General features: G+C 37.2%; 1 protein-coding gene and 1 pseudogene across 2 annotated transcripts; one reads left to right on the top strand and one right to left on the bottom strand.

Moving 5' to 3' along the window:
* Window positions 1-2,764: 2,764 nt before the first annotated feature.
* Window positions 2,765-16,205, bottom strand: LOC104592138 (uncharacterized). 2 transcript variants are annotated; one of them, XM_010251346.3, is made up of 6 exons: window positions 16,062-16,205; window positions 13,796-13,890; window positions 5,747-6,008; window positions 5,462-5,661; window positions 4,962-5,149; window positions 2,765-3,467 (listed from the first exon to the last, which is right to left on the bottom strand). In XM_010251346.3, exons 1-6 carry the CDS (start codon window positions 16,071-16,073, stop codon window positions 3,181-3,183), a joined length of 1,044 nt encoding a protein of 347 aa, XP_010249648.1. In that variant the 5' UTR covers window positions 16,074-16,205; the 3' UTR covers window positions 2,765-3,180. The 2 variants fall into 2 exon arrangements, with proteins under 2 accessions (XP_010249648.1, XP_010249649.1); XM_010251347.3 differs by lacking the exon at window positions 16,062-16,205 and adding an exon at window positions 15,679-15,990.
* Window positions 16,206-20,580: 4,375 nt separating this feature from the next.
* On the top strand, window positions 20,581-21,455 carry LOC148789605 (F-box protein At5g46170-like; annotated as a pseudogene).
* The last annotated feature ends 2,749 nt before the right edge of the window (window positions 21,456-24,204 follow it).

Genomic DNA, 24,204 nt, shown 5'->3' with positions numbered 1-24,204 from the left:
TGTTTTTTAGATATTGTGATGTTTGGTTATGCATTATCCAAAACCGTTTTTTAAAATTACATTTTAAAAATCATGAAAAGTAGGGTTTAAGTATATGTTTGGTTTTGTGGACATTTATTGAAAAAATAATGCCACATCAATATCACATAGGCATTGTTGTTTATTGTATATGAAACCACTATTTGATTTTACTATTTATCAAATGAATATTAGAAAACTGAAATGCTTTGATTGATGTGCATGGGGCATTTGGAGAAATGTAAAATTCATATTTCACCAAATGCCTTATCATTTCTTGAAATGAAATGCTAATGTGACACATTTTACTTGAGGTGGAAAACAACTTTATGGGGTGTTACTTGAAACGATCATAAAACATCCAATTAAATAAGAAAAGCAAAAAACGTTTAAAGTAGCATTTTTCAAATAAGTGTTTATCTAAAAAACGTCTATCAAGAAACTCCCACGAAACCAAACATACGCTAAGGAAATGCTAACAATGTGCTAGCATGACATTGAAAAATGCCTATGTGGTAGTGACAACAATGGTATCAAATAGGAAAAAAAAAAAAAAAAAACTGCATGCCAATGCAGCACCCTTTTCACAAAAAGCACCTCTCATGAAAATGGCATTGGTTCCAGACACCACCTAAACTTTTTTAAATCTCTAAATTTTTTTTTCTAATGATTTTTAACATTTTTTCAATTTCCATTTGTTATTGATTTAATTGATATTAATTGCATGTATGTTTGTTGCATTTCCAGGTTTTCATGATTTTTTTGTTGTAACTTTCATTTTACAGGAGTTTCTTGAATGGGTATTTTGGTAAATTAATTTCTTCCATCACTAAACTTATAAGAGAGGGGTTCTTTGTGAGAATTTAAAAGCTCATAGGAGTCTTGTTGCAAATAAAAGTTCAAGAGGTAATTGCCACTATCTCTGAAGTATAAATAATAATCTGCAATTTACCCTTTCCCAAAGGGGCTACACAAGGAGGGAGTAGCCCTATCCCCATCCCATAAACCCTCCCCAAGGTGGCAGTGGGAATAGATTCTGCATCTCCTAAATCCTAATGCCATAGCCATGGATGTACCAACTGAGCCACCACGCACCAACCAGTTGATCAATCTTAAACTATGGATGCTTATTTATTTATTTATTTATTTATTTTGCCCTTTTGATAAGTGAGAGTGCTTAAATCATTTTTTTATTACTTATTCCCATGTCCTTTTTGGTCTACCCTTAACCTTTCTAGTCCTTCAACTTGTAACAAATCACTTCTAAATAGTGATGTTAGTGGTCTTCTGTGCACATGGCAAAACCATCTTAGTTTATTTTCTCTCATTTTATCTGTATGGTTTTTTCACCCATCTATCTTAGCATTCTTACCACACCCATATTTTGGACATGTTTCTTGATTGTCCAACACTCTTTTCATACAACATAGTTGGCCTTACAATTGTTTTAATAATCGTTCTCATCTTTTTATTCTTTTCTTTACTAAAAATACAAAAATATCAATGTTTTAAGAACTAATAGAGAAGGAGCCTAGGTCTCTTGCAAGTTTCAAGCAAAAGCTTTGTGATTTGCCATTTCATTCATATATTTGGAATATCTCTTATACATGTATGTTAAATTCATAAACAGATGTTGTGTGGCTGAAAACCCATGCCTGTAGAACATTATTTTTGCTTAGATTTCTTCACATAAAGGAGATGTTTCCAATGTGTGGGGCTGTGTTGTTTGCGAGATAGCAGTGTAGCACTTAGCACATTGTTTAGATGGCAGTAAATCCATTTTTTCCTTTTATTCGTGTATATATATTTACTTTTATGTATGGATCAGGCGTTTGGATCTGCTACCCACAATAACACTATTTATGCCTACCCACGAGACACTTATAAGCATACATCAGGAATACTCCCATACTTGTATAATGTCATTCAGGGGGTTGTTTCCAATGTGTATCTGTAGCACTTTATAGGGAGTTTTGATCTCTTACCAATAAAAGGCATTCCAACACCCTACCAACATGATCTAATACCGCACATCTCATCATGAGACTAGAGTGCATGATACACTAGGCGATGTTGGAAGGGTGTTGGGTTGTGTTTTGTTGGCAGAATATCCACTCTCTTGTGGGTTGTGAATAGGTGAATTAGGAGTGTTCATAAAAAAATGAACCTTGCATTTTGAATTATTTTGTATGTACAGTGCAAAACCTTGTATTTTACATTATTTCGTACATATAATGCAAATACAGGTTTAAAAATACAAAATATAAGGCTTTGCACCGTATGTATTTGTATTTGCACACTTTCCATACTGAGCCTAGTCTCTGTTTATTTTCAAAACAAAGTTCATTTGTATCTATTTCTCTGTTTCTTTGCAATGCAATTTTACTTGCGATAGTATAATGCATATAGGAGCACAGATCAGATAAGCATAAATTCTGATCTACTTTTGCTTTAGCTTTTACTTTGTTTACGTTGTATTTTATCCAATTTGCATTGCAAATAAACAAAACAAAGTAAAATTTCATTCAATTCATTTGCACTTCCAAATAAACTAAGCCAAACGCATGGGAGTGTTGTTTGTTTGGGAGGAGTAAATTTGGTAGCAAAAGTATACGATCTCCAACATGGCAACATACAAGGGAAAATAATAGGAACTAGGAAAGTTGTTTGTTTGCATGGAATAAAATGAGAAGAAAAACGATATATGGTTCCCACTTCCCACTTTGTATGAGAAGAAAAGTAGAGGGATGCAAAATTTGCATTGCCATTAAAGTGCAAATGAGACCAAACAAAGGTATTCAAAACCATCGTTGCAAAGACATACAAATCTGAAACTGGTGAATATTTTGAATACCTTTAGATTTGCACTTACAAACAAAGGGAGTAAAGAAAACTAATTCAACATGCATGATAATGATGTATCAGTATCCCAACACCCAAATCATCGTAATCAAAAACAATAGCCTCAATGTTCCAACTTCCAAAGCACAAAGAAATCCACACTACCAATTAAGTTGAGTGGTCGAGTCAACATCAGTATGATGGTATCGATATCTTGCTCTTTTGTTTTCGTTTGGAAAAATATACTTTGCTTTACCTTCTTTGGCATTCCCTCTAGAAACAGTTGACCAGCAGAAACCTACAAAGCCATAACAATATTAGTTATCTTACCTTCTTGACAAGGTTCATAGTCCTAAACTTGGCGTCATCCTTGATGAAGCTCCACCACAGATTGGTAAGGGGGATGGTAGTGGCATGCCATAGAGCATGAGCATCAACAAATCCCTTGTATGGAGGAAAATCATAGATCTCCAAAAGCATAGCAAGACCACCTCCTACAACAACCACCCATAACTTCCAACGTGAAGGATGGTGAGTGAGACCAGCCCAAACAGCCCACAGGAGAAGCTGAACTACACCCATAGAAACACACACTTTCATGTTTAATCCTGCAAGATTTACTGAAAGATTAGACCCTTGAATCAAAATAACTGCAAGAGGAAACTAATATTTTCATCAGAAAAAAAAACTCAGTTCTATGTTAATATTAGAAGTTTAGGCCTGAGCATGATTCATTTATGATCCCATGCCAGAATCACTTGACTGACAACTCCTATGCATACTCGCTTTGAGATGGTTATAGGCACCAACATATTAACCAACTTTCCGCATCTTCAATTTTTTATGCAATTGTTAAATCATAAAAATCTACTCCTAATTTTATGAACATTCTTCGCTTTTTCCTCAGTTTAATCCATGTTTCATTAAAGAAAATGATATCCCATGAGGTTTAAGTTTCACCTCGAGACTAATGAATTACCTAACTGGAAGTCCTGGTTCTTTGAATCATTCTCTTGGTACTTCAAAGCATTGATACATGTAAGAGAGAGGTCTAAATTTTGATATTATTTAATTAACAAAAACTTTATATGCAAGGAGGGGGATATTATCAATTTATCAATCTCTTCAGAGCAAAAGTTTATAAAGAATAAACTTATGCTATTTTAAGAATCCAGGGCAGTTGGATTAGTCAGGTCTGTGTTATGGGAGAACCAGACCTAGACCCTATGTTGCATGGAGCAAAGTGTTGGGCAGTCAAGAAACACCCGGTCCAGAAAATGAGTGTGGCAAAAATGCATATGCTGAGATGGATGAGCGGAAAAACTAGAAAGAATAGGATCATAATGAAGTCATTTGCAGGGACTTGGGAGTAGATCCAATAGGTGATAAAATGAGAGAAAGTAGACAAAGATGGTTTGGTCATGTGCATAGAAGACCATCAGTAGCACCCATAAGAAAAAGTAATTTGTTACAAGTTGAAGGGGCTAGAAGGACAAGAGGTAGACCAAAAAGGACATGGGTGGTAGTAAGAAATTATTTAAGCGCCAATTATTTAACAACAGACATTGCATTAAATAGAACAGACTGGAAAAACAGGATTCATGTAGCCAACCCATTGTTTAGGGTTGTGTACCTATATGAACAACATTGTCATATTAGTATTACATTAAGGTGTTGCTCAAGTCTTCTTTAAGGATTCAGGTTCGAACCAGACCTAATAAAGAGCTAAGATTAGTATGCTCAATGGAAAATTCTGGGATTTCTGGAAGATTTTGAAATGGTGCAAAAAAAATGTTGGTTTTTCTGCCAGAGAAACCATGATTAGTTGTTTTCTAGAGGTAGTTCCTCCACCCCACCCAATCCCCAATTTATAGAGCCTCATTTGTGCACTTTGATACTCAATTTTTGCTTTGACCTACATTAACAATATCTGGAAAGACTGGAACCATCCAATTTTAAATGTAGAAACTAATATCCAAGCACTGGTTCAAGCAATTGGAGTATCATCTTGTGGTTTATGCATGTTTTAATAGATGGAAATCTTAACCAACAACAGAAAGACTAGCACAATAAATTGAAATCCTTGAAAGTAGAGAGCCTACCATAGTCAAGCTTGTAGAAATTGAGATATAATATATGGGTTGTCACAAATGCAATCAATGGAGCAGAAACCATGACTCTAGCAGCCTCAGCCCTCACATTGAAAGTCCGTAGTATGGCCAGAATAAGAGTATATCCAAGTAATGCCACAGCAGATGAGTAGTCTAGCTTCTCTGTTAGATCTACATCACTGTAAATTTTATGGAAAAGCACCATGCAACCAAAAAAGAGAAAGTTATCTGATGTGGTCCTATTAGACAAGTAAAACAGAAACATATAGTAAAGGGAAAATTATCTTACTATGGCAATTTCTATGAAAAGAAATATATGGTTTGGCATCTAGAAAAGCTGAAAGGAAGTATTGTCAATCAGAAAGACATTGTCAGACCAAGTTGTACATAGAGAGTTTGCACTAGGACAATCTAGAATCCGGCCCTTCTTTCTCATTTGTCTTAAATAAAACTAAGAAATAACAAATAAAGGTGAAAACCAATCAACTCACCGACTATGAAAAACAGCACTCCAAAACCACGAGTTCATTGCCAAGAACCCATAAATATGCCACAAGCCGGTGTACTCATAATAGGTCTTCCTACTTTGAGACCTTAGAGGCAACTTGTAGTACAGAAGGATGAGAAAGGATAACCAGCCATGAAAATGCATAGCAAGATTGAAGAAAGAGAATACAACTGAAACAGGCTCCTGAAAAATGGGTAAGTTAATGGTTTCTATTTCTTAGGTGAGAAACACAAAATATGAAATCACTCAATGACTTATTAAACCAAACCTGAATCCCAAAAATACGCCTGAAGGGCCACTTTCCATGATATTTAACAGGTCTTGCACCAAGTACTTCTCGTTCTTTCTCTCTCTCAACCATGCAGTGATATCTACAGTCGCTTTGACAATCCCATTGTTTCCAACGCAGGTAAAGTGGTTCTTTCATGCTCCATTGACCAGTGATGGAGATACCACCAGAAGAGGAATTACAACTTGCAAAACATGCATCTCCAATGCATCCAGACTTCTTGCACTGATCCACACAAGTCCTGGCATCACAAATAAATATAATGATATGGTAGTGCACAAAACATGAAGTTACAAACCCAAAAGTAATATAAAGATCCTAAAGAAATTAGCTGGTATGAGCATCAAAGTGTTCCTTAAGTTTTGAGCCTATGAATCTTCCGTTTTTTCTGATTTTCTTTTTCTAATTTAAGTCATAGGGGTAAAAACTAAGTTTTTTCCTTTCCTTTTACAGTTTTACTATATTTATTCTTCAATCTAGGACAAAACAAGGGCTCGGTCCTTATCTTTTCTGAATTTTCTGTTCTTTCTTCTTTTCTTCTTATGAATATGTTAATTTTCTATGTTTTGATATGAGGTTTTCATTTATTTGGTGAAACATATTGCTTATTATTAGTGAAAGATGATTGCTGGTTGATATGAAACTTGGGAAATTACCCTAGGAATCTTTGTTGTTTCAAAAAAACCCATCACCTAGGTGACAAGACGCCCCCCTCTTGCCTAGCTGCACCTTGGCACCTTGACAACTATGATTAGTCCAACAGGCTAGAAGTTGAAGTATTTTTCAGTTAATTGGTGTGGAGTGACAATTTCATAATTATGGTGAAACAGTAACCAGAGCCACCCTAATTACCTCTCTCTCTCTCTCTCTCTCTCTCTCTCTCTCTCTCTCTCTCTCTCTCTATATATATATATATATATATGTAGATGAAAACTGGAATGTACTACACAAGACGGGGGGTAGCACGTCCCCAAGAGTCAGCTAAGCAAGTGAGAACTAGATTCCTTGGGAGGTTACACAGATCTAAATAAAGAAAATCCACAATATTCTTCAACGCTTCATGAGTCAGAAGATCAGCAAATTGATTCGCTTCTCGAAAGACGTGTCAATAGGAGACCCTCAAATCGAACTTCTCCACGAGTTCTAAGCAACTTGAAATGATCTTCCTTAATCTCCATGAAGGGGTTCTAAATATTGATTGAAGCACTAATTCCATTGATTAGACATCAATTTCTTTAATCATATATGTCTTCAACCTTCAAGCAAGTTTCCTCCACCATACAACCTTTACTCAGTTTCTAAAAAACCCTAGACTAGAAATTCTCTCTCTAGAAAATGGAAATCATCAACTCAAAAACCCCAGAAAAACCCATCAAAGTGCCTCTTTATACCATCCTTCCCTATATCTCACCCAAGGTTCAAAATATCGATACAGGCTGATACGCCGATAGGGGCATATTGGCCTGTATCGAGGCTCGTTTCTCTATTTTTTTAGGGTTTTTTTTTCAACCAGGTTCAGAGGGGTCAGTTTAAGGCTTGTCTACCCCCTGAACCATGGTCTGACCCAAAACACCCACTATAGGGGCATATTGCATTCATCCTTGCCCTTAACTTGTCATGAAGACAGCAAGTCAAATTATAAATCTCAGTTTAGATTTGAAAGAAGGTGTGGAGGTCCTACCCCCTTTAGATTTGAAAATATGTAGTTACTTCATCCAGGGCTGACTAACAAAGTGAGGGAGTGGTGGTATGAGTGTAACCCACTGGTGGAATGGGAGGGGATGAAATTCCATAAGAAACTACAATTCTTGAAAGCAAAAATCAAAGAGTGGAATTTGGTGGAGTTTGGGAGGGTAGAAGAAAGAAAGGGAGAACTGATGGATAAGATTGAAAGCCTTGACTCTAAAGAAGAAAGGGGAGAATTTGGAGAGGAAGACAATGATCTCAGGAGAGATTTGAGAAGACAGTTAGAGGACTGCCTGCACAAGGAGGAAATTAGCTGGAGGCAAAAATCTCGGTGTAAATGGTTGCAAGGGGGAGACAGAAACACTAAGTATTTCCACTCTCTAGCAGATGGCAGGAGAAGGAAGAACTTTATCTCCAAATTGGTAGTAGATGGAGTTGAGTTAGTACAACAAGAGGAGATTGACGAGGCTTGTATGGAGCACTTCAAATCTATTCTAAGAAGGCCTGTGAGTAGAAGGGTGTGGGTAGAAGGATTGGATTGGCCAGATGTAGGGGTGGAGAACAGGAGAAGGTAGGAAAGAAGCTTTAATTTAGAAGAGATCAAGGAGGCTGTGTTTTCTATGGATAGAACAAAAGCTCCAGGGCCGGATGGATTCACAATGGATTTTTATCAGGACTGTTGGGATATCTTGAAAGATTATCTTTTGCAGGTGTTTGAGGAGTTTTTCAGGAGAGGAATTGTCAATCCGGGTGTGAACTCTACATTTATAGCCTTAATTCCAAAAAAGAAAGATGCATCCCACCCGAAGGATTTTAGGCCAATTAGCTTGGTTAATAGCTTGTATAAGATCATTGCAAAAGTGTTGTCTTTGAGGCTGAAGAAGGTATTGACAGATATCATTGCACACTATCAAGGAGCTTTTGTGAGTGGAAGACAAATTATTGATCAGATTTTAATTGCTAATGAGAGTGTGGAGAACTTTAAGAGGGATAAGAAGAAGGGAGTGGTCTGTAAGTTGGACTTGGAAAAGGCTTATGACTTGGTGGACTGGGATTTCTTGAGGAAAGTTTTGACTAAATTTGGGTTTGGGGCTAGATGGTGTAAGTGGATCATGGGTTGTGTTCGGAATTGTCATTATTCAGTGCTAGTGAATGGGACAGTGGTAGATTTCTTTCCAGCCAGTAGGGGTATAAGACAAGGAGACCCCCTTTTTCCTTTCTTGTTCATTCTAATTGATTGGGGAAGCTGATTCATAGAGCAGATTCTAGGGGGCTCATTAAAGGCTGGAGAGTTGGGAGGGTGGAAACCCCCCTCACTCACTTACAGTTTGCTGATGACACGATTCTGTTTTGTGAAGGTGGTAATGTGAGCTTTATCATGAACTTGAAGTCGGTGATACAACTGTTTGAGCAAATGTCCAACTTGAAGGTTAACCTTGGGAAAAGTTGTGTAGTGGGGGTGAATTTGGAGGAGGGAGAGATCAGGGAGAGTGTTGAAGTGCTGGGGTGTGAAGTTTCGAGGTGGCCTTTGAACTACTTAGGGTTGCATTAGGTGATAATCCTATGAGAGAGAGCTTTTGGAACCCGGTGGTGGAAAGGTTTGAAAAAAGATTGGTATCCTGGAAAAAAGAACTACCTCTCTCTTGGTGGGAGAATTACACTAATTAAGGTCACGCTTGCTAACTTACCCATCTTTTTCCTGTCGGTGTTTAAAATCCCAGTGAAGGTTGCTAACAGATTGGAGAAGCTAATGAGAGATTTCCTGTGGGAGCCGGGAGAGGAGAAGAGGGATCAATTCTGAATATGACATTACAAAGCAAAACATCCTGTCCAAGGAAGATGTTTCATTGTCTCAAGCATATGCTTTGGTCAGCAGTGAGGAAAGTAGGAGGAAAGTACAGGTTCAAGGGGTCAGTATCAATGATCATTTTGCAAATATGGGAATCAAACCCAAAGGGGTTACAGGAGCTCCCAGTGGCACAGGAAAGGAGGTGGTGTGTGAATATTGCAAGAAGCTGAAACACACTAAGGACAAGTGCTGGAAATTGCATCCCAGTCTTGTTCATATCCGATTCCAGAAGAAGAATGACAATAGAAAGACAGGAAGTGCACATACTACCACAAGTACAGATACAGAGTTTGAGTCTGCAAGTGCACAATTGGCAGCCATGAAAGCTGAATATGAGAAGTTTGGAAGGATGATCAGCCAGCTTGAAGGTGTAACTTCATCATCCAACCCTTCTGGAAGTCCAGCCACCACTGCATTTGCTCACTCAGGTATAAGGGCTTCTACTAACCATGCATCTACCTCAGGTAATCCCAAGACCCCTTGGATCATTGACTCAGGTGCTTCTGATCACATGACCAACCTTTCCACTTTGTTTGTGTCATATGATTTGCTTCCTGGTCGTGACAAAATCACCTTAGCTGATGGTTCTCTTGCCCCCATTTCTGGCAAGGGAACTGTCAAGCCTACAGACTCTTTACTTTTATCTTCCACTCTTCATGTACCTAAGTTAAATACCAACTTGTTATCTGTAAGTAGCTTGACCAAGTCATTGGATTGTTGTGTAACCTTTTTCCCTTCTCACTGTGTGTTTCAGGACCTGAAGTCTTGGAAGGTGATTGGGAGTGGCCATGAAGCGAATGGAATATACTTGCTTGACACCCCTGGCCAATGTTTTGATCATCCCAAGAATGTTGCTTTTGGTTCTACTTCTTCAGAGTCTGTCAGTCAAATTATGTTGAGTCATTGTCGGTTGGGTCATTTACCTTTTTCTGCTTTAAGTCATTTGTTTCCCAAACTGTTTAAGGGAGTCGGTGTGTCCAGTCTCAATTGTGAGTCATGTCAGTTGTCAAAGCATTGTAGAAAAAATTACCCTGTGAGCAATAAAAGATCCTCTTTTCTTTTTCATATTGTACACTCTGATGTGTGGGGGCCTTACCACTTACCCTCTATGGGGGGCTACAAATACTTTATCCTGTTTATTGATGACTTTTCTAGATTCACTTGGATATACTTAATGAAATCCCGAGACGAAGTACCGAGACTTGTGAGGCAATTTCATGAGCTTGTTTTAACTCAATTTGGTACCAGAATTAAGGTTTTCAGATCTGACAATGCAAAAGAGTATTTTGAGAAGAGCTTATCCTTGTATCTCTCTGACATGGGGGTTATTCACCAAAGCTCCTGTGTTAGAACCCCTGAACAAAATGGAGTTGCTGAGAGGAAAAATAGACATATTGTTGAGGTTGCAAGGAGCCTTTTATTTGCCTCACATGTTCCCACAAGATTTTGGGGTGATGCTGTACTTACTGCTACCTATTTAATAAACCGTATGCCATCCAGGGTTTTAGGGTTTAAATCCCCCTTCAGTCTTCTTCATCCAGATAAGGATCTCTTTCCAATTCCTCTTCGTGTGTTTGGTTGTACCTGTTATGTTCACATTCCAAGTGTGCAGAGACACAAGTTTGAACCAAAAGCCCACAAATGCATCTTCCTTGGTTACTCCCCCACACAAAAGGGTTATTGTTGTTTTGATCCAAAGACTGGCACCAGACATGTCTCTATGGATGTTACCTTTGATGAACTTTCTCCTTTTTATGGTTCCTCTCAGGAAAGACATTGTCAACAGGGGGAGAGTCTGTCACAAGTTTTTGCTCTTCCCCTTCCTGTCCCAGTTCAGTCTCTTGACAAATCTATATCCTCCCAAAATGAATCAAAGGAGGATCAGCCACTTCATTCTTCTTGTCCTAGTGCTCCTATCTCTTTACCTCCTCGTCCTACCCATAATCCCAAAGTGTATCAAAGGCAGAGATCCAGGAATGAGCAAGTGGTTTCCCTTACAACAGATGAGGCTCATACCCTCCCAATCACAGATGAGATAACAGGTATTGCTTCAGCTCCCTTGGAATCCTCCTTCCCAGATCTTGATGTCCCCATTGCTGTTAGGAAAGGAAAGCAGAAGTGTATTGTACACTGCATTTCCAAACACCTTTCTTACGACCTACTTTCCCCTTCATATTGTGCCTACCTCTCTTCAGTTGCTTCTAACCCCATTCCTAGGTCTGTATCAGAAGCTCTTGGGATTCCAGAATGGAGAGATGCCATGCAGGCTGAAATGGATGCTCTACATGAAAATGGTACTTGGGAGGTGGTGGATTTGCCTGAAGGGAAGGATCCAGTTGGATGCAAGTGGGTTTTTACCATTAAATACAGGGCAGATGGGACTATTGAGAGGTACAAGGCCAGACTTGTTGCAAAGGGCTACACACAGACATATGGGATTGACTATCTGGAAACTTTTGCCCATGTTGCTAAGATGACATCTGTGAGGGTTCTTTTGTCTCTGGCAGCTCACTTTGATTGGCCTCTCTATCAGTTAGATGTAAAGAATGCATTTCTGAATGGTGACTTACATGAGGAGGTCTACATGTGTCTTCCTCCAGGAATGTATGGGAAAGATATGCAAGGAAAGGTATGTAAACTGAAGAAATCTCTTTATGGCCTCAAACAATCTCCTAGAGCCTGGTTTGAGAGATTTAGAGCTGCACTTGTTAAATTCGGCTATGTTCAGACACAATCAGATCATACTCTTTTTGTGAAGAAAAGTGGGTCTCTAGCAGTGTATCTCATTGTGTATGTTGATGACATTATAGTGACTGGTGATGATGCCTCCGGCATTCTGGGCCTTAAGTCTTTCCTCCGTACAGAATTTGAGATTAAAGATCTGGGGGAGTTGAGATATTTCCTTGGCATAGAAGTTGCCAGATCCAGGGATGGGATTCTTATTTTCCAGAGGAAATATGTCCTTGATTTGTTGTCTGAAACTGGCAAATTGGGTGCAAGACCAGCTGCAACTCCTATTGATATGAGTCACAAACTTTCAGCTTCGGATGGAACTTTGTTGGAAGACAAAGGGGTCTTCCAGAGACTTCTTGGGAAGCTTTTGTACCTGTGCATGACTAGGCCAGATATTGCGTATGCTGTCAGTTGCATTAGCCAGTTCATGCATGCTCCTAGAGATACCCATATGGCAGCAGCAGAACGGATTTTGTGCTATCTGAAAGGCTCTCCAGGAAAAGGAATTCTATTTGCCAAACATGGTCATCTGAAACTTGAAGCCTATACTGATGCTGATTGGGCTGGAAATATTGATGATAGAAGATCTACTTCAGGGTATTGCAGTCTGGTGGCTGGTAATGTTGACTCTTGGAGGAGTAAGAAACAAACAGTTGTGGCTCGATCCTCTGCAGAAGCAGAATATAGAGCCATGGCACATGGAGTCTCGGAATTGTTGTGGCTAAGGTCCTTAATGGAAGAACTTGGGGTAGATCATGACAAACCCATGATGTCGTACTGTGATAATCAGGCTGCCATCAACATTGCTCACAACCCGGTACAACATGATAGAACCAAACATATTGAGGTTGATAGACACTTTATTCGTGAAAGAGTCTCCTCCGGTGAAGTGTGTCTTCCATTCATTACTTCTGAAGGACAATTGGCAGATTTTCTCACCAAGGGCATTTCCAAGGCAAGGCTTCAACATGACACTGGCAAGCTGGGCATGATTAATATCTATGCTCAGCTTGAGGGGGAGTGTAGAGAAGATGGGCCGAATGGCCCATAGACTGTCATTTTATGTTATGTTATATTTCTCTCTGTTGTGGGCCTTATTCTGGGCCCATACTCTATAATAGTCTGTTTTTGTATTTTCCTGCTCTCTCAAGGGCCTCTCTGTAATTTGTAAAAGATTAACTTATTAATAAGATGTTTAGAGTGTTAGAGAGTGGTTATGTTCGAACCTCTTACTCTCTAACACTCATTGCCGTCAGCTCTCTCTTCTCTTCCTCTCTTGTTTGTTCATTTTCTGGTTTGCATCTAATATCAAACAGTTCCATACATCAAGTGGGTTGTTTTTCAACTGAAGATAAGTGTGTTTGTCTTCCTCTTGTAAATCTTCTATTGATGATTTAATGAAAGTGTTATTGATCAAAAATAATAATAATAAGTCTCAATTTAACTTTAAATTTGATGCATTAGATTATTTTTGAAGGCTATAAAGACATGTACTCCCAAGAGAGAAGGGTTGATCAGTCAGTGCAAATCCCTAGTTCATGTTTTTTTTTTCAGATAAAAGAATTCCTTTTTAACATTTTCCAGTTTTCTGAACTATAAGTACCCAATCCCATTCCTCTACCAACCAGAAAGTCCAAAGTTTTCCAGTAAAAACTATTAAAACTACAATGATATCATTGATGAAGTTCATATAATGAAAAAAAAACTGACATATCAAAAATTATTATTGGAATGATCATAAGAAGAACACTGAAGCTGACCTGTATTGTGGATCAACATCACCAGCACTAGCATTGAGTACTCCAAGGAAACAAGAAAGCGCCACAAGAAAGGCAACCAAATGGTAATATGCCATCTAATTCACAAATAAAATCTTCTAGTGAGAATTAAAAAGTAAAAAAGCCATTTACAGCCATTTCAATGATTATGAGAAAAATAAAACAAAGGTAAAAAAATAAATTTGCAAGCACATGTGAATTTTAGTAGGATCCATATGAGCTGACATGAACAGATCTTTCTCCATTCCCTTCTTTAATTTCTTTCTATCTGCTTAAGAGACACCCTAAACCTGAGTCTTTTTTGTGTGTGAGGCCACAAAGGCCTGTTGTGACACATGGTCGTGTTATGCATATGCTCAAAAAGACAGGCTTCTCTGTAAGTTCAAGGGTTTGAACTTTTATTTTTATTGATTTTCATCAGTAATCAAAAACCTATATTAAGAAGAAAAGGAAAAGAACAAAGTTATGTTAACCAAGCAATTGAAGTATCCAAAAGAAAACCTTAAAATAGGCATACCCATGCAACCATAGTAGGAAAAAAAAGATAATTAGAAAGAAACTACCCTAAAAGAGAAGTTCCTTAAAATAATTAACTCCCCCCAATCCCTAGCAAAATTATCAGCTAATGGATTTTGAACCTAGTGTGCCATCTGAACAAGATGTTCAATCTAGAACTAGAAATCAACGATATCACCTTCCTGATGTGATATCTCAAACACCAAGAACCATCTGAACTGTCCCATATCCAATCAGTGATAAACCTGGGAATTGTCCCTTTACCCCACATACTAAAACCTTAATGACAAATTAGCCTAAGCCCTTGTAACAATCCCAACTTCACAAGTCAAAAAAATAAATAAAAAGTCAAGAAGACTCCAGCTCCAATTCAACTGGAGCAAGCAATGATAACCTTCCCAACCTGATCTCTAGGTTAGCAACTCCAGAAGGCCCTAGGTTCTCTGACAGACCATAACCAATGTTCTTTTCCTTCCCTTTTCTTTTTGGTTTTACTTTTTTATTGTGAAGAGATCCAATCCTGAACTGCAGCCAACTGAAATCCAATGAGAACAATATAGTTCTCCATCCTCTGGTTACAAAGTCTGTGGAAATACTTCTTAACTCATCCCTAACCAAGATATAACGAACTCCTCTTCTGACAGTAAAGCCAAGCACAATTTCAAAAGTGTGAGAGTAAAATTCTCACCCCAACTCCATGAGTTGTATCATGATGCACAATATTCAATTAATATCCTGCTAAAGTTGTCTAAAAGAAAGTTGGATGCCCAACAATTTCCATACCCTTAACAATAAGCCATTATAGATTATTAGGTTAGAAACACAAGATCAAGAAAGATGCTGAAGTTTTAAGTCAGTAGTCTATCGCTCAAGGATGTTTCATGGATAAGATTTCAGAAACTTAATACAGTTCCAGGTTTCAACTGTCAGCAATGTTGGAATTTGCGGGTGAGATATAACATCCCATAGAATTGGATTTAACTGATGCTATAATCCCCCAAGATCAAAACTAAAAACAAAATACAGAAAATGGTCGGAACGGTCTGCTTCAAAGGGGTATGCATCTTCGAGGGGGAAAATCCTCCAGCAGTGCAACTGCTCCTAAAACAATTCTTCTCTCTATTCCCAAAAACCATACTACATCTACAATATACAAGAGAAATGGTAAAGTACAAACTGAAATCTAAGTTGCCTAATAAAATTGTATATTCTTACTCTAATCTTTTCAGGAACTATGAGCGTGACCTGCTCTAGGAGTCTCAACATCTACTTTGTCCTAAATCAAATCAATCTCGCATATAAACTTCGGTAAGAAACAAAAGGCAAATAAATCTATGAGCAAAATGCACCTTAAAATGTTTGGAAACCAGTCAAACGTTGAAGTCAGACTGTCAGAGTGATATTCCAGAGGTTATGAACACAAAGAAGATCCATACCACGAGAAAAGGGAAACGAACCAGAACCTCTAATTCACCCACGAGATTTCGACACAGAGACCTCACTTAAAAGAAGCATTCATGAAGTGATCCAAGAAAGACTTAGGATTTTGCATTTGTGAAATTATTAGAGGAAAACCAAATAGATCTCATGTAGAAAATGAAAACAATAACCAAAAAAAAATCCCCTCGAACTGCACTCGATTTTCTGAAAACATCCAGTCTAGTCCAGAATCTGAATCTTAACAATGAAATTAAAATGTATTAAAAGAAGCCGAAGTGATTGGAGTTCTCACCTTAGCTCTCATCTCCGGTCTCCGAGCAGGCGAGCATGCCGATGCCGTGTACACTTCGCAATTTCTTTCGCGGTTTTGCAACGTTACAGTGGGAGTTGTCCCATCGTAATTGTGATGAAACGCCCTCTTCAACCGCCAAGTGTCTAAGTAGAGAGGATCTGATCCTTGGTTTGAGAGGTCCCATCTTGAAAATCAGCCACATCGGCATAGTTTGTTGATTACGACACATTGCTAACCACGCGCATCCTACCGTACATTAGTAACATTGGTTGTATTTTAAAATAGACTAGCGGAGGGAGCTGTGTTGCGAGGCTTGCTCATAAAATATCAATCACAATTGTGTTGTGAACGTTCAACGTGCCTTTTTCTTAACCAATACCTACATTTTCTTCGTAACTTTTTAGAAACTATTTAAGGAATATGAATCAAGTTTTAAACACACAACATTTTCGAAAATCACTCACTCACTCACTCTCTCTCTCTCTCAATCCGATTTGCTATAGTCTCATAGAAAGTTTCTTTGGAGACTCTTCAATTTTGTTGGTTGTAGATTCTTGTCCAAAGCTCTATTGTATCTTGGGAACGAATTTATCTATAACCCAACAGCAAATTCAATGAAACTGAATGGGGGCAAATAATGTTTTAAAGACAATATCTTCATATGCCTCTCAAAACTTCTCTTCTAAGTTTTAGTGACCCTATTTTCCAACATTAAGATCAAGTAAGATAAGAGGTTATAATGATTAAACCTAGAGTGTCCCTAAATCTCTTTAAATGGCATTTTGGTAAGTTAAAAAATTCATACATACCATACAATAAGGATATTCTAAATCTTGTTTGGACTTAAAAATTTATACAAAACTCCTTGTACGAATGATCCAAACATCTGTTAGACGGTAAAAAAAGCTTTCCATGTATTTATGACAACAATTTCTAACTACCGGTCAGTACCTACGTGACGTGTGGGCTTTATTAAGAAGAATTAAAATAGAAAACCAATTGTGATATTCCTAATTACCGGTCAGTAGATGCTAGCTTTCATCAGCCCGCTCTTAGTGGGGTTGCTCACTAGATTCCCTCGCCTCTCGCCAGCTAGCTACATCAAAATTAATATTGAGGGTTCTTCAAAGTTCAAACCCTTATGGGGCAGGTGCTAGTATTGTCATAAAAAATGAGAAAGGGGATTTATTTATGGTCGAGCAATTAGATCATAGGTGGTGGTGGTCTTTGTAGAAGATGTCGAGGCTTTTGCTTTATTTCATGTTCTAAAGTTTGTTTTGGAACTTGGCCTAGTTAAATTCAGATTGAGAGTGATTGTTTTTCACTTAACAAACTTCTATTGGCGAATTCCTCGTTGCCTTGGTGCATCACCCAATTAATGAAGGATTGCAAAAGTTTATTAGTCTTTGGCCATGTTTGGGAGTGCTTATTTAAATAAGTGTTTATTTGGATCATTAAGCACTTATTGGTATTTGGAAAATAAGCACGAAATAAGTGCTTATTTTAAAAATAAGGATTTATTTTTTAAGCCCAAATTTCCAACTTTTTTTAAGTGCTCATACAAGAAGTATTTATTCAAAATTTTTCTCCCATAATATTGTCCTTGGTAATTTTTTAAAATACCAATTATACTCTTTTATAAAATCACTTTTACAAAGGCATTTTTATGAAATTAATTTTATGAAAAGTACTTTTATGAAAACACTTTTACGAAACACTTTTATAAAAGTACTTTTGTGAAAACATTTTTATAAAAGCACTTCTACAAATTCGCTTTTATAAAAGCACTTCTGTCAAAGTATTTTTATTCATTCACTTTGGATTGGATATTTTGAAAAATTGAAGGAAAATGAAGGACAAAAGAATCGCAATTGCTTATTTAAGTGCTTATTGGAGAAAAAGACCATGAAATGCCCAATATGGAAAAATAATCACTTGAAAAGACTGGGTGCCAAATACAAATAAGTACTTATTTGAATAAACACTTGTTTTTAAGCACTTATTTTGAACATATGAACTCTCAAACATGGCCTTTTCCTTTGCTATGTATAGTTTCCATCGCATAGGATGAAACTTTAACCTTTAACCGAGTGGCCCACAGCATTGCGAAGTTTGCTTGCTCAATCCAAGGCATCTATACTTGGTCTTTTCTTTTCGAAAAAAGAAAGCATTATTGATACAAAACAAGAAGGGGCGGGGGGAAGGTGATTTGACCCTCAAGACTACATCAAGGGCAAAATTGCTCCAAATACCAACCAAAAATTAAGAAAAACAAAAGCCAAGTATACTGGGGGTGAAAGCCTTGTATTTCCTTGTCGGCCTTGAACTTGGATTGTCTCCTGGACCTTCTTAAATTCATGCTTCTTTTTCTTTTTCTCCATTATCACCTACTCTATATCTGGGTCATTGTTTTCCTTTGGAACGTATACCATTCTCAACTGGATCCTCACCATTGTGGTTATAATGATCTTCGCATGAGTGCCTTTTAACTACTGTATTCAATGTCTCACTCACTTTGGGGGAACTCTACAATCAAGACATCTTGCAGTTATTCGTTAATTCCAATATCCATATCATAAATAGGAATTGCAAAGAAATTAAACACCACACAAAAGACTGAGGTTACACATTTTGGAACATTTTCATGATGCTCTCTCGAACTAATATTTATGTTACATTAATGGTTCAATTCTCTCCTGAGTCCTGCAGATCAACCAGAGTTTGTTGCAACCAAATAACTCGAAATGATAAAAGAAATGTAGTGCACACATTTTTGAAGTTCCAACAATAAAACACTATATATAAATCATAAAGCTTTGTGATTCACTATGTAATATTTCTTGGGGTATTTGGTATTATATCAGAAGATATATATGGATTTTATCAAAGTGCCTCCACTTTCTTTTTTTTTTTTTGTTCCAAGGGCTACACAAGAGGCGGGGGTTGGGGGTAATCCATCCCCAAACCCATAGATTTTTGTTCACAGAAAACATTTACCCGAATAAGTGCATTTACCTAAGTAATTTACCAAAAAGCGAAAAAAACCTTAACATAAATTCCAAAAAAATTCTTCAAGTTATCTTAACATTTTGCCTACCTAAGTGGATGAGTTGCTTGTTGAAAAGAAAAAAAAAAAAAGAATTTCTTGCTTGCTTTCTTGACTAAATTCCTTGTAAAGAGTACATGACAAAAGCCTGATATTACTTAAAAAATATCAGCCCAAGATGCTGGGCCTGGCCCTATCTTGGACCGGTGTCCATTTTCCTAAGACAAACTCAAATGGCACAGCCCATCTATTTGCACAAATACTCTGGGCCAAGCAAGCCTTAGGCCCGGCTGGGCTGCTAAGTCGAAGCAAAGAAGTGAAACATGAAGGACAAATAGAAAAATTAATTTCTGTCTTCTGGGTTTTGTTTGGTCCCAGTACTGCAAACTGTAGAAGGTAGAGGATATCCAAATTCCTTTTCCACTCCACACTTCCATTTTTGCCCCATTCCAGTTTTCAACCAAAGCCATAGGCATACTATTCTTTCTTATTCATCTGGCTGTGAGAGATAATGAGATTAAAGGGATCTCAGTGGGGTAAGCCCCCCTATATCCCTGAAGTTTGGGGATAGTGTCAAGTTAGTGCCTGAATTTTTAAATGTGTTATTGCAGTATTAAACTTTCAAAAACTGTCAAATTGGTCCCTGCCGTTAATCGATAGTCAGTTATTTGTTGAAAAATGTCAAAACTACCCTTCAAAAGAAGACACTGTTCATTGTCTTCTCTTTTCTGTTAATAAATAATTTTTTATGGGAAAAGCATGTAGGAAAAAGTTTCTCCATGGCACTAACGAGAACATGCTTTATATATATATATATATATATATATATATATTTATTTATTTATTTATTTATTTATTATCCCAGGTTTTCTCATTAGATGTGTCCTCCCATCATAACTCTTTATTAAAGAAAATGAAAAACATATTAGGCATTTTGTGCACTTACAATTATTATTTAAATTCTGAAAATTTAAGACATGTTTTATTGATTTTATTACTTTTATTATTAAATTCAAAATTTCGAGTGATAAGTGGCTAAAATCACAAAAAGTTTGTCTAAAATTTTGGGTGATAATGATTCATAGTTAGAATTGGAATGGGAACCAAAATCCACCAAAACCAAAATTGAAATGGTCTATTCTGATAGTCTATTTGATTCAGATAAGAATTGAAATGGAAATTGGAATCACTTGGAATGGGATATTGTTCCACCAAGAATGGGAATAGGATTCCAATTCCACCCAACCAAACAATTAAAATTTTAATTATCGATATCCGATTCCGATTCCAAACCCTTGTTCCATGAACTAAATGTGCCCTAAAATAGGAAAATGAAGAGTCAAAAAATTTAAGGGAAAATTCTCGATAGGTACCCTATACTTTAGGCCGAGTGCCAATTTAGTACTCAAACTTTAAAACGCGACAATCTAGTACCCGAACTTTTGAAATGTGACAATCTAGTACCTACCGTTAATGGCACGTGACCACATGTGCGATTTAAGACTTTTGAAAATATCAAAATTACCCTTGGAAATAAAACACACTGTTCATCATCTTATTGAAATAGAGCCCAAGCTCTCAATAGTCTAGACCATCACTACGACCATCTACACGACTTGCTCTTATGTCTCATCTTCAACAAAATCCAAGACGCCAAGACGCTCGGTTGCTGCCTCCCCGTCTACAAGTGCTTCAGCTCCCTCGTAGTCGACTCGCTTCAGCTCCCTCGACGTTGATGTTGATGATCGTGATTCTTCTTAATCTCATGGAAGCAGCTTAGCTACAGGTTTGGCCAAGTTCTTGCAATATAGAATCACCTTGAAGTCTCTTCGGTTCCTAGATCAGACCCTTCCCCCTAATCAGAAGAAGAGCATCTCATATGGGTTTCCCTTCCATTATTCCCCCATAAAAGTTCTCAAGAGATTCAATGAGATTCAGGCCCTCCGGATACAACTCCTTGACGACTCCGGCCGTTCAATGGCTATGGTGGTGGCAGTGACGGGTTGTTGCTGAAATGGAGGGCTCAGTTCAGCAGCTCGCTACAAAGTTGTGTTACTGGGAACCACTTCTTTTCAGAAAATGAAGCTTACATGTATTGAGAAAGGAGATAGGAATGATTGCTTGATGTCTTTGGCATCGATGGGAGGTGAAGAGACCTCCCTGGTTTGTTTTGCATGAACAGTAAACTGAAACTGAGGATTGTTTGGACGATTGCATGCTTGATTGCTGCCTTTGCAAGGCACCACCTGTTGCAACAGATAATCGCCAACCATCCAACGCTTCGGAGTGTTGTTATCACAGATGCTTGTAGTCAAGGGACTGTGCATGGGGAATACTCGTTCAGTTGAACCAGCTTGGACAGCCTCCGAGCCAATGACCCACACCACTTTGCCTATTAATGGTGGACCCCCAGTTTTCCCTTCGAATATTGATGAGTGCTGAGATGCGTTTAACTTGAAGGGCATTTGTTATACAGTTATTGCTTTATCAACCAGTAATATAACACCTGGGGTCACCTATTAATAGATGATTGATAACGAAAATTAAATGACACTTGAAGGGCATTTGTATCTTTTCCTATAACACTTAATAGATGATTAACAATAAGTATTAGATTATCACATTTCAAAAATTCGGGTACTAGATAATCACATTTTAAAATTCGGATACTAAATTAACACTTTGAATGATCCTAATGCCCAAGTCTTATTCAACAGTTCTCTCTCTCATAATGGATTATAAGATGGACAGCCATCATTCTATGGGCTGTTATATGGACCACCATTTGGCGGCACATTCCGTAGGTGATGTGACTGCATCAAGCTTAAGCCTTAAGGCTTGGTTTTATAAACTACTATTACTCTTTTGTTCCTTTTCATTCAAATTTAGTTCGTTCCATGATTTCAGCTTGCTTAATTAAGAATAATACATAACCTATCATGGCTATCTGTGATTAACTTATTAGTATTTCTGACCTCTGTTTTGTATCTTGATTTTTTATTAAATTAAAATAAAAATTAGGTGGAAACGGTGCATCACATCCAAAAACCAAACTTACGAACTCTCGCTCCACATAATCGACCCTCTTGGCTTCTACAGTGGGTACATGATCAATACATGTGAAGTGATGCTGAATCCATGTGCTCTTATCAAATATGATTCAACCACCAATGAAAATTAAAAAAAAAAAAACATCATATGATTAGGAGTGTAAATAGATCGAATTCGAATCAGATCAAATAATATCTGAATCTGAATTTGATTAGAAAAGCCGATATCCAAATTCAAAATTGATTAAATATTTAAATATTCCACTCAATTCGAATTTGATTAATTAATTATTTTAGATAATTAATGAATATATAAAATAAATATTTTGTTGATATAAAGTATATAAATATATAATTTTTTTTATATAACTTAATTATTATATATAAATTATATAAAATATTTTATATTATATATAACAATTAAATAATTGATCAAATTTAGATATTTATCGAATCGAATCGAATCGGTTCATATCCAAATTTGAATCCGATTGTTTATTCGATAAAAATAGGATATCTAAATTTGATCGCTTAAATATTCAAATTATCCGAATTCAATTCGATTATGTCGAATATCGAATTTGAAATTAGATTTTCAAATAACGTTGACACCCTACATATGATGTTTTGAATTTTAAGAAAGGGATCATGTGTTCATTGAAAAAAAAAATTAAAGATTTTACACTGTATCGGCCTATTCAAATTTTGATGAAATCCCAACCTAACAAGTTACACCTCCGCCATTATGGGCAAGATAGATGTGATGATATTTGAGAGATGCAATTTGGGTGGGGATGACTGAGGACTCGGGACCTCGTTAAATGTTTCAATGGACTTAAACCCTACGTACCCCGAGCCCAATTTAATGGGTTTGGATCTGCTCCTCACAGAACGCACATCTTTTCATGAATGATAACATCCTGTATGGCTGCGATGTGCTGTGACATTAGTATGAGGCGCTCACAAATCCAATCTCCAATTTAATCTTCAAATGGGGTAACCTAACTTACAAATTTCCTAGTTTAAACCCATTTTTATCACATGTACGTACAAGATGAATTCATGTGGCTCAAACTCTTAAACATATATGCAGTTTTATCTTCTGCAAGCAGTCACTTCCATGAGCCAAACTGCTGGGTCCTGGTTCATGAGCATACTAGGTTTATCCATGAACGACACTAAACTGAATGAAATGTACCTTGAGCAAACGACACACTAAGGCTAGTAAACGTACATAGGAATACTACTGAGAATTCTGCATCGTCTTCTTTTATTCTGCATCGATCGATAGATGGTGGGTTGTTAGAACTTAGAAAGAAGGAACCCCACATGTTATGGTCCACCCTCTAATTCCCTCTTCCTCTTGGACGGACTTCATTGCATGCTTCAGGACAATGTGGGTACGACAAAATTACATTGTAGGCTAACGGCAAGTTGTTGGAGATTGCCATGTGTCAAGTAGAGTAGGACAATTGGTATGCGACATGTGTCAAACAGCTGATCTGCATTATAATGATTGTAGGTAGCTGTGACATAGCAGAGAGGAACATACAGGAATCGCATATTGTCACTCACTCACTTGAGGACAACTTCAAAAGTACAATAGAAACACCAAAAATTGAGGTCACATGTCTGGATGTTAGTTCTAGGAATTGGACATCATATATATATATGTAGTTGTTTGGCGTGGCTCCATTAGGAATCAAATCGGTTGTTAGTTTTTTTTTTTTTAAATCTTTTAATTTTCTTAGGGGAGAAGATAAAAGATAGAATATTCTGTAAATTATTTCATTGGCCTTAGGAGAAAGAATTTGCCTTCAGTGTCTTAAAACTGAAAGCTTGATTCACGTGGACTTTTGTCAACTCGAATAATCACAAGCTGCCGCTGGAGAAGTTATTTGCAAATAAATAATAATATGGCCTGATTAATAAGAAATAAAATAGAAAACTAAATAGGGCTTATTTGGGAGGGGGGAAGGTTTGATGGATCGAGTTGCTTTCACTAAGCATTTATCTTGTGGAACACCCTTTGAAAGAAACTTCAGCA

The sequence above is a fragment of the Nelumbo nucifera genome, chromosome 8 (genome assembly GCF_055504915.1).
Source record: "Nelumbo nucifera cultivar China Antique chromosome 8, China Antique-T2T, whole genome shotgun sequence".
Taxonomy (NCBI): Eukaryota; Viridiplantae; Streptophyta; class Magnoliopsida; order Proteales; family Nelumbonaceae; genus Nelumbo; species Nelumbo nucifera.
This window is presented reverse-complemented; position numbering and strand designations above follow the sequence as displayed.

Excerpts from the sequence above, each read along its gene's own strand:
- LOC104592138 (XM_010251346.3), bottom strand. Across the intron at positions 6,009-13,795 it reads GATGTTGATCCACAATACAG|GACTTGTGTGGATCAGTGCA; the intron begins GTCAGCTTCAGT and ends TTGTGATGCCAG. Across the intron at positions 3,468-4,961 it reads TTTCTACAAGCTTGACTATG|GATTAAACATGAAAGTGTGT; the intron begins GTAGGCTCTCTA and ends TAAATCTTGCAG.